The sequence below is a fragment of the Teleopsis dalmanni genome, chromosome 1, assembly GCF_002237135.1.
Source record: "Teleopsis dalmanni isolate 2A chromosome 1, ASM223713v2, whole genome shotgun sequence".
NCBI lineage: Eukaryota > Metazoa > Arthropoda > Insecta > Diptera > Diopsidae > Teleopsis > Teleopsis dalmanni.
Window position 1 is genome coordinate 125,388,999 of NC_051846.1, and position 11,489 is coordinate 125,400,487.

The window sequence follows — 11,489 nt, forward strand, 5'->3', positions numbered from 1 at the left end:
TTATTTCTTTCATGATTCTCCTCACTTGCTAAAAAGCACACGAAACTGCTTACAAAATAGCAAAAATTGTTTATATTTTAAAAGCATAAAAGTCTCTTGGGAAGATATTGTTTTATTCTACAGTATCGATTCAAAAAATAGTTTTAAATGTGCGCCTAAACTGACAAACGCACATATTAGACCCAATTCGTTTCAAAAAATGAATGTTCGTTTTGCAGCACAAATTTTCAGCAACACTGTTGCTTCAGGTATGAAAACTATACATAGTTCAGGCCATTTAATAGATAATGCTATAACATTTAACAATACTATAGATTTCATTCAATTTTTCAATAACCTTTTTGATATATTTAATTCTAGCAACATTACAGGACTTAATTTCAAAGCAGGTTTCTGTGGCTCAGTAGAGCAAATTCAATTTCTTAAAAATGCACAAAATTTACTTAAGTCTCTGAAAATTGAAGATAGTGGTGGCAAAAATATTAAGCCTACATTTTCTTTTATTAATGGCTGGCTTCTTAATATAAATAGCCTCTTGGTAATGTGGCAATTTCTTTCCACAAAAGGTTTTCAAGTTTTATTGACCAGAAAACTTTGCCAAGATCGGTTAGAACATTTTTTTGGTGAAATTAGAAGAGGAGGTGGTAATTGCACAAGAATAACACCTTATATGTTTTCGTGCCTCTTTCAAAAAAAATGGGGATTGCAATATGTTAACATTGTTAACGGTAATTGCGAATATTTCCCTGACTTTGACTGCCCTAATATTAACTTGCCATCCACTTCGTCACCAACAAACTTAGAAGACCCTTTCCTGTCAACTTCATGCGCAGATAAACTTGTTTTAGATACTTCCTGGCAAGATGTAGACCAAAATAAAGCTCAGAACGCATTTCTTAATAATTGCCATTTTAATATAGATGTAGACCTTAAAATATTTTTAAATCGTAATGCTTTTTCTTATATATGTGGATGGCTTTTTTTAAAAATGCAAACGAATCATAATTGTCTGTCGACTTTTCCACATATTAGTGACCTTTCAGTAACCAATATTTTCATCATAGAAAAGCAATTCCAAAATTGCCATTTAGTTCAACCACCTCCTCCTTTTACTACATATATTGAAAAATTAGAATCACAATTTTCGGATCAGTTCGATAGCAATTGCTATAAATTAGGTTTAGCGCAACATTTATTTAATAAATTAAAAAACGTTCATCCCTATATATGTTGCTCTAATTGCAAAATTGAAACTCTTTTATCTTTTTTCATTAAAGTAAGAATTTACTTCATTTTAAAATATTTCAATCGAGATAATAAAGTGTCGAATTTTAAACATAAACAATTATGCTTTCAACACTTATAAACAGCACAAAAGTGTTCATACTCTTTAAGTGATTTTTTGCTTAAACAAAAAACATTTTAGTTTTAATTTTATAATTTATTAAATTTATTTATAATTTATCTTTAATTTAATAGTTCCTTATTATTTTTGGTTTGATATTAAATATTTTTAAAATAGTAATATTATTTTGTATATATTAAGTTATTCTAAATTGTATTCACATAAAAATGTATATTTGTTAAATAAAACATTTTGTTGGATAGGCCTATTGGGGAACCGAACACCTAAAACTCGGTAACGCGCCAGCAAGCATACCTCTTAGGTGGTGCGGAAAATGCTTATATATTTAATATTTCTTCTAACACTATGCGATGAAATTGATCCTTATTGTTTACAATGTTGTTATTAACTAGTTAAGAATTTCTTGAATTTCATATACAAAAAACATTTCACCTTACTGAAAGGATTGCTTAAAACTACAAAAAATATGTAGTAGTAAACAGTATATACATTTTTACGATTCTCTATATTGAAAAAATTTGATGCACAAGCAAAAATTGTATTATAATATACCAAACTTTTTTTGAATTTTAAAAAATTATTTTTTCCAAGAACAATAATTTATACTATTTCTTCTAATTAGAAGAAATGGCTACATGCTAATATGCAACCACAAATGTAGTAAATATTTAAGTTATAAGCCACACCGTTTTTAATATTTGACAATTCTGGTATGGTAAATAAGTAAGAGAGATCTTCTTTGCGATATTACACAAAGAGGCACCATTATTCAAAATTTCCTCTCAGTTTCTTTTCTTTATCTTCTTTGGTTAGGATATCAACATTTATCAAAAACAACAACAACATTTGTATATCACACGAGCACACTTTGCTCGTCATATGAAACTGCAGATAAGTCATGCATTTGGCATGTGCAATATTTTAATACAGAACATTATGAGAAATGAAAATTCGTTTGTACAAGGTCAGTATTATAATTATTAAAATAATAATTATGTTTGTAAAGCAAGATAGTATATGGACTAAGTTCAAGGTTAAAAGAAAATAAGTTTATAAGCATATACCAGGTGTCTAAGGAAATTACGCAAGTAATATTCCTTATTTGTTATTCGTAAATGTATACATTTTCCAAGAGAACTGTGACCGTTCCCACGACTAAGTTGAGCGATATCTAATCGCTACTTTAATGCAGCTTAAGGTATAGGGCATTATCGTGGGAATTGTATGTAACAACACCTTGCCAAATTTGTATAAAAACCCAAATTTTTAGTAATAAAATGTAATTCAATTCTAGAATTCATTGGAATTTTAATTTGTTTTCAAGTGCCGATTAAGACTCAAAGCAAATAGGTTAAAGTGCCTAGTTACTCACCACACTAAATAAGATTATTATCCAAGAAGCAGGTCACCTGAAGTTGGTTCAAGTGCCAAACTCAGGATTCGCAATAGGAACTGGTTCAAGTGCCAGATTCCTAATCATAAGCAACACTGAATCGATTCAAGTGTCGATTCAGTTTCAATACCAAACGAGTTATTGAACATTTTTGGTGACCTCGACGTGATTCAATAACAAACAAGTTATTGAACATTAAATATTCAATTTAACAATCGTTTTCTGCTTCTCTGTGTTGGTTTTTTTTTTACTTCATTACTTTAATATTAATTTTTATTTCAGTTTAAATACATTTTTGAACTTTGTTAATAATACATAATATTAATTTCAATACATTTGAATTAAATTTAATTTTAATATTAGTTACTTTAGAAGGGTTTTCGAATAACAAAGAAAGAAATAAAGGACAAACACAAAAATTTATTTTTTTTTTTTTTTTTAATTTTATTGAAATTTGGCTGACCATACAACGCTGTTTCGAGTATTGCCAAGTACTCTTCATCAGTGGTCTTTGGGAATAATCGAATTTTATTTAATTAGTTTATAGTCCGTATATAATTTGTTTGGACTGCAAGTGCCAGGCTTAGAACTCGTGCCTGTCAAATTAGAAGCGATGACTAATCGTGTTTATCCACAAGAAGCCAAGGCTGCACAAACTTTCAATGCTCAAGTTCCAGGTTTTATTGTCACTTATTTTTTATTTAATTAGTGACAACAACCAAAGCACTTGCCGTGCTTTAAATTAGAACGAGCTTATAAACTACAGCTTTATTTTTGGAAACACAAGTTCAACGAATTGAAAGTTTAACTTTTTGGGTTTGCCTTATTCTTTATTTCTTTTCAAAGCTACTCTTTTTGTAGAGACATATTGTACTGCATATTGTTTTACTTACTATATGTAAAGCGACCATTCTGGTGCTTTTTACAAAGAAGCTATGCTATGTTATTCTACAAATCCGCTTATTGCGGTTAGGAAAAGCTGAACAATATTATATTTTAACATATTGTTCTTTACTTTTCACAAGTCTAAAAAATTTAATAAAGCTTCTTTGTCCCTATACAAAGTAAGTCTAGCTTAACAGCAACACTAATACTTTATTCAAATATTAGTTACTTTATTTATTTCAGTTTTCGTTAGTAAGTCTGCTAATATTATTGTTAGTGTTTTTATATTAGTTGTGATTTAATTTGCTCACTGTAATGGTTTTGTTATATTTTTTTTTATAATATTGTCAATTTACCATTCCCTTTTCTTGCATGATTTAATTGCACTTTTTTATACGTTTCAAGTGTAGATTTTATTGGTATACTTTTTTAGTTATTATTAAAAATCTTCTGATTTTGGTGTGATATTTTTTTGTTTTTGTTTTTTTTTAACTACATTTTTTTTTTATACATATTTTCTATGTCATAAAAAATTAGTTATCGATTCTTTTTTTTATAAATTTGTGAATTTTTGCCTTTTTTGTGTTTATTAAAAAAATTTACTAACCATAGTTTTATAAGCTCTGTTTTTCACACCTTTCCAGACAATTATTCCTTTGTTTTAATAAATGTATAATTACCTATAAGTATTTTGTATCCTTTAATTTATTAGAAACACTTTTATCAGTATTTTTTATTATTATAAAAACCATTATAAAATCTAACTTCACATAAACCATTCACATATGTATGGATATTTTGTTTAATAGTGACAATTTTTCCAAAAATGAAAACGAGTGTTTATCATTCGGATTTAAATATTTTTAGCTAAAAATTTCTGTTCTTTTTGCTTTTCTTAAAGTAATCGAAAATTTCTTTTTTTTCCTCGTCGGCAGATAAATTAAACAACCTCTTGCCACAGACAAATAATACACAGATCAGCTAAAAGCACAATCAGCTTTGAATTGTAGAACAATTAAGAGACAAACAAAAGCGGTGTATAACACAATGATCTTAAGTGTTATAAACACACGAAAGAGTTGTTGAATGTGCATTTGAAAAGGTATGTGATATAGTATAGAAATTGTTGTTATATTTTCTATTCATATTTCTAGTTTGGGTGCTTGTGTGATTTATATGTTCACAATTTTCTGTTTTGCGAACTTATGCTTCCATAGTTTTGCTGCATCAAGACGAAAGGGCAATCAGCGAAGTACAATTTTTTGTTTCTATATTTACAAAATTTGGTTTCTTTTGGGTTAAGAGGAAATAGAGAGGAAAGGGCGTTCAATAGTAGTTAAATACGAAGAAGCGTTGTTTAGTGTTGAATGGACACACAAATTCAAAGAAATAGTCTTTGCTTTTTGTATACATTTTTTTACTACAAAATTTAAATTAAATTCAATAGTAAAAAATAAACAAAAACTTACATTTAATAATTTATAAAGTTAAACAAATTTTCCATTTGTTTCTTTTTTATTTTTTGTACTTAAAATTTTTTAAATTATTTTTTTTAGCACCAAAATTATTCACAAAAATCAAAACAAAACATCAAAACAAATGCAAACAACTGAGTTGATGCGTTGCCAAATACTTTCACATGTGATCCGTACCGTTTCAGCAAAGAATATCCAGATCATTGTTTACTGAAACGCAGCTTCAGTTTGCACAGTTGAGGAATAGACCCCCAGGAAAGTGGGCTTTATATTACAAATTTTGTTTTTGCTTTAATGTTAATTTTTTAGCGATACGTGTTCTATTAGAGTATTCGTGTCAAAAAATACACTCTAATATACACTACTCTAAAAGAAAAATATTTCAGGTAATAATACAAAGTAATTATTACACAGCAACATATAAAGAGCGTAAAATTGACATTAAAGTTATTTAGGCATGTCTAATTAATAGGTGTGACAAAATGTGTTATAAAAAATGCTTCTCGTTCCAAATTCTCTATTTATTTAAAAAAATAAAAGTGTCCGTTCTTTATAAGATCTTCTCTTCATAAAATATCAGCTGATTAAATATGGATTTTTTGTCCGAATGCAATATATAATCAGCTAGAAGGTATTACACAGCGCGTTGAAATGCAGTTAAATAGTATGAACGATTTGCTACAGTTTAAAGATTTCTCTGATTCTCCAAATATCAGTCCACTACCGGTAGAAATCAATATAAATTCGCCAACATTTTCACTTGGGGCGGAAAATAATTGTGCACGCGATAATCAACTTTCAGATCTTAGGTATGACATGGAGGTTGTCGTTAATATGAATAATAACGCAGATGTACTCATAGAAGACAGAAATTGTAGTAGTGAAAAGCTGTCTTTTCTCTCAATAGAATGCTATCAACAGTTTTTTAATGTTGATATGTATATGGTGTTAGAGCGAATTGTTAACTCAATCATTCCACAGAGAGCTGATATTACCTATCTACGTTCGAACATAGGACGAAATCCAGACATGTATGGACCATTTTGGATTGCGGTTACACTGGTATTAATCAAATTAAGTTTAAACAAAATGAAAAATGTTTCGAAATTGTTTTTATACAGATATTTTCAATTGGCATTAGTGGAAATATTGCGTCTTATTTACAACATATTAATGACAATTTCCAATGGCATTACAACTTCCATTTAGTTTCTTATGCAGCATCATGTATATTTCTTTATGCAAACTTAGTTCCAGCAACATTGTGGGCGATTTTTAAATATGGCCTTAAACCAGTAGAAAAAGGTCTTCAAACAGAAAATGTAAGTACTGATTTGTATCAATAAAATGTTTCATTATGCAAATGTCGTAAAAGACGAGGTAGCATTGCTGTGTAGGCCTAAAAAACAATGATTATTAAAACGAATTGTATTATATGTAGTTACCCTAGTCTGGTGTCCACAGGCCCTCACGTTGTTGAACCATTTATTTTTTTTGTTATTCCGTCCGTCGTTCATTCATATTATTGTAATGTTTACGTTTAAGTTTCGATTAAGACTAGTTTTTATTTATTTCATTTTAACTTACAAGCTAACTTAATTATAATTCGAACTCTACTCTCTTATTTTGTGCTCTCCTCCTAAGATTATAATTATACATCTATAATAATTGAACACGATATACATAAATAAAAATGTAAAATATAAACATATAAAAATATATGAAACATAATTGAAATTCATTTTAATTCACTTTAAAAATTATATAATTATAATTATGAAATATTTAATAACAAATTATTACTCGGTATAAATTAAATTATATCCATAATTTATTCCTTATAACTAATCTACATTTACATTATAACCACTATCTACATTTACATCCTTAGTCACATCCTCCCCTGTAGTAGCGACGGCTGATTCTTCTGTTGTACAATGTAGCTGTAGCTGGAAACCCTGGAGGTGTGAGAATCTGTTTGATGCCATTATCTTTTAAAAATTGTTGGAATTGCCATACTGTAAATTGGGTTCCATTATCGCTTACTATGGCATCCACTAAACCATATCTACAAAATAACTCCTCTAATTTCTCCACCGTGAACGCTGCTGTTATATGTTTGGTTTTTTAAATTTCTACCCATTTGGAGTATGCGTCGACTACAACGAAGAAGTAAACATTCCTCACTGGTCCGGCAAAATCAATATGAATGCGCGACCATACTGAGCTAGGCATTTCCCACGGAATTAATGGGCTTTTCTTTGGACTAGGCTGAACCTTTTTACAAGGAATATAGGTATCTATAAGCTTTCTATATCCTTATTTATATTAGGCTACCAAACATAGGACCTAGCCGAAGCCTTTGTCTTTACAATGTCTAAATGAGATGCATGTAACTCTTTTAAAATACGGTTCTTCAATGTATGAGGTATTACGCTTCTAAAACCCCATAATATACATCCGCACTCAATTGAAAGCTCTTAACTTTTGGTTTGAAAAGGCGAAAATATTTTATCTTTTAATAAATGCAACTTACCATTTTTAATAGCGGCTTTAACTTTCGCTAAACAGGAGTCGCGAGCAGTTTCTTTCGCAATTACCTTAAAATCTAAATTTAGTTCATTATTTTTTGTTATAAAATTTATATAACTATTTTCATCTGTATCTACAGAAGGAGGCATAGCTTGAGGTATACGCTAAATATTGTCTGTGAAATTTTCTGACCCTTTTACATACTCGATGGTATAATCAAATTCAGACAATGTCAAAGCCCATCGCTAAATACGAGCTGCTGCCATCACTGGCAGTCCCTTATTTTCATCAAAAGTTGATAAAAGCGGCTTATGATCAGTTTGCAAAACAAACTTATTACCAAGCAGATAGAGTCGCAGTTTAGTTACTGCAAACACTATGGCTAGTGCTTCTTTTTGAATAGCACTATAATTCCGCTCAGCTATCGAAAGTGCTCGAGGTATGAAAGCAAGCGGCTTAATTGTACCATTAGAAAAACTGTGGGACAAGGTCCCGGCTATAGCGGCATTTAACGCATCCGTTTGTAAAATAATAGGTTTACTGGGATCAAAAGAAGCTAGAAACCTATCGGATGTCATTTCCTTTTTAAGATGTTCATAGGCATAGTGACACGATTTTGCCCACCTAAATTTAACACCCTTTCTTAACAATGCATATAACGGCTCCATAATTTCAGCAAACTTAGGAATAAATATGGAATAGTAATTAACTAATTCAATAAATGCACGAACTTCTGACAAATTGGTCGGTATTGGAGCATTAACGACTGCTGAAATCCTATCTTGGTTTTTTGACAAACCATTTTTATCAATATCAAAACCTAAATAGGAAATTGTTTTCTGATAGAAAACACACTTATTAGCGTTTAAACATAATCCCACGTTCTCTAACCTTTTTAAAACTTTTTCAATGGAGTTACTATGCTCCTCAATAGTATCTCCTGATATAAAATTATCGTCCAGGTAATTAACAACATTAGGTGTACCACGCAATACGTTTTCAATAGTTTTCTGAAAAATGGCCGCGGTAGGCTTAACACCAAATGGTAATCTGGTTACCTTAAAAATACCTAAATGTGTGCTCCATGCACATAACCATTGGGACTCTTCTACCAATTCAAGCTGATTGTACGCATTTGACAAATCAAGTTTGGTGAAGAACTGCCCTTTAAGAGAAGCAAATATTTCTTCGATCCTAGGTAACGGATACCTCACATCCAGCAAGTACTTATTGATGGTCGACTTATAGTCGCCACAAATACTCTATTCACCATTAGCCTTTAACACTAGTACTAACGGCGTACCCCAATCTGAATCCTCTATTAATTTTAAAACACCCTTTTTTACCAAATCCTGAATCTGCTTTTCGATTTCTTTACACCAGGCCAATGGCACCGGCCTAGGTTTGCAAAAAACAGGTTTTGCATCTTCTTTAAGACTTAGCTTAACCTTATGCACATTATACGTTCCTAACCCTACAGCAGAAACGGTAGAAAATGTACTTTTTAGACGCGCTACTCTATCATTTAACTGACTCAATATGCTTATTTGCATCCCAAAAAGTGACATAAAATCCCTACAAAAACAGGGCGGCTAAGCGTATCACTAATTCACCTGAAATCCCCAGAATATCATCACTGTATGTGACGAACTGATCGTTGCACTTCTGCAGCTTAACTCTTCCAAAATGTTTATTGAAATCGCCTTTCGATGGTAATGAACAAGCTGCTTCAGAATCTAGCACAAATGCGAGCTTAACACCGTTTACTTCTGCATCAATGACGAAAGGAGGTGGTGACTTTGGATGACACTTATCATCTACACTAAAAATAGAAAAATCATTAATATCAGAATTATTTACTAAATTAGAAAAATTGTTGCACTCATTATTATGCACAATACTTATTGTTTTTTTTTTAAACAAATACTGGGCAAATGACCCACACGTCCACAATTATTGCATTTGCAATTTTTAAATTTGCAACTACTGCTTGCATGGTTTCTCCACCCATAATGTTTATAGCTCTTCCGTTGCTTTTTATTGCCGTTGCCGCTGCTGCTGCTGCCTCTGTTTGCATTCATCCTATGCAAGCAAGCTTTATTCATACTCGCACTGTTAGTGCCCTTGAAATGCAAGTTTCTTTTAAAAAGGGCATTAACCTCCACATCATGGGTTTGTTGCTGTTTGAAAGCTTCATTTTTTGCTTCCGTAATTATTGCAACTTTTAATGCCCGTTCAATTGTTAATGTCTCGTCTTCTTCGCACAATCTTTAGAATGTTCTACCGTCTAAAGCAGTAACGAATTTGTTCAGAACAAACGAATTTAATAGTGCCCCGATTTGCAATTTCTTGTCAATTTTTTTAAATGTGCAAACCACTCTGTAATCGTTCGTCCTTTTTCACGAACAGCATCAAAAAACCTTTTTCGCTCGCGAAAAATAATCACCGGCTTTAAAAAGTGACTTCCCAAAAGTGTACAAAATTGATCATACGTTTTGGTTGCAGGCATATCCGGATCACAGATGTCCCGCAGCAGTCCATAAGAGTACATTCCAATGTTTTTTAAAAGGATCGAACGCTTGATCTTGTCGTCCTGACAAGCCATTTTAATAAAATGGGAGTCTAGAATCTCCACCCAGTCGCACCAACTGTCCACCTGCGGTCTGAACTCCCGCTCACCTGACGTGGTCATACTTGTGAAACACACACTTTTTTTTTGTGCCATATTTTCCAAAAATTTTTTTTTTATAATAATTTTTGCGTAATTTAATTTGCACGAGTTAAAATGTTTTTCATATAATTTTTATATGATAATTTTAATTTTTTTTTTTTTTAAATAATAATTTTATTTTAGTTCATATAATTTTTTAATATTTTTTAATAATTTTTATAACACATTTTCCTCGTCGCCAATGTAATGTTCACGTTTAAGTTTCGATTAAGACTAGGTTTTATTAATTTCATTTTAACTTACAAGCTTTCAAGCTAACTTAATTATAATTCGAACTCTACTCTCTTATTTTGTACTCTTATAAAAAGCTTATTTTATTTATGTAAAAGCTTGAACTCTACAATTATTTATTTCTTTTTTTTTGTTTTAAAATTTTGACTTAATAATTGAATATGTAATTTAATTACTTTTTTAATTTAAATGTGTTTTGCAAATGTGTAAACGCCAAAAAGAAAAATGATTTTAGGCTTTTGCCTTTTTTTGCTTTGTTTTGATTATTAAAAACAAACCGAAATGAGGCGAAAGCTTTAGATGGTCTAAACGGAAAAGATAAGAATAAAAAATAATACTGCCAAGCTGTACAAAATCATTTCGGAATGTACAAAGTTACAACTAGTAACAGCACAGTTTTGACTGCCCGCCAAAGTTTTGTTGTTTGACTGCCCGGAGGATTTTTGGTTGTTACTTCAGGGAGTGTTTTTCTCTATTGGTGAGTTGCGAATCAACTAAAAAAAATTATTTGTGAAAACTTCTTGGTAAACAAAAATTTGTCATTATAAATGTCTAAAAATACGAATAACAATATATTTGTGAAATTTCTTGATTAACAAAATATGTAAATATAAAGGAGCAAAAATTCAAATAAAAATATATTTATGAAATTTCTTGTTTAACAAAATATGTCATAAAGGATCAGGAATTCAAATAAAAGAAAATATATTTGTGGAATTGCTTGATTTGCAAAATATGTCACAAGCGTTTATGTGATAAACAACGAATATAAAAAATGTAAAGAACCAACCAAAAAAAAAAAACAACGACCGTTCGAAAGTAGAGTTGAATGCATTGTGATATAATTTATATTGTACAAAAGAACAGTAAGAAAGT

At 30.5% G+C, this 11,489-nt stretch overlaps 1 protein-coding gene across 1 annotated transcript; it reads left to right on the forward strand.

The window, feature by feature from the left end:
• The first annotated feature begins 5,687 nt into the window (after positions 1-5,687).
• LOC119668434 (protein YIPF1) lies at positions 5,688-10,421 on the forward strand. The gene is made up of 3 exons (XM_038077932.1): positions 5,688-6,181; positions 6,241-6,441; positions 10,157-10,421. The coding sequence occupies exons 1-3, from the start codon at positions 5,771-5,773 to the stop codon at positions 10,232-10,234; spliced, it is 690 nt and encodes a 229-aa protein (XP_037933860.1). The 5' UTR covers positions 5,688-5,770; the 3' UTR covers positions 10,235-10,421.
• Positions 10,422-11,489: the final 1,068 nt, after the last annotated feature.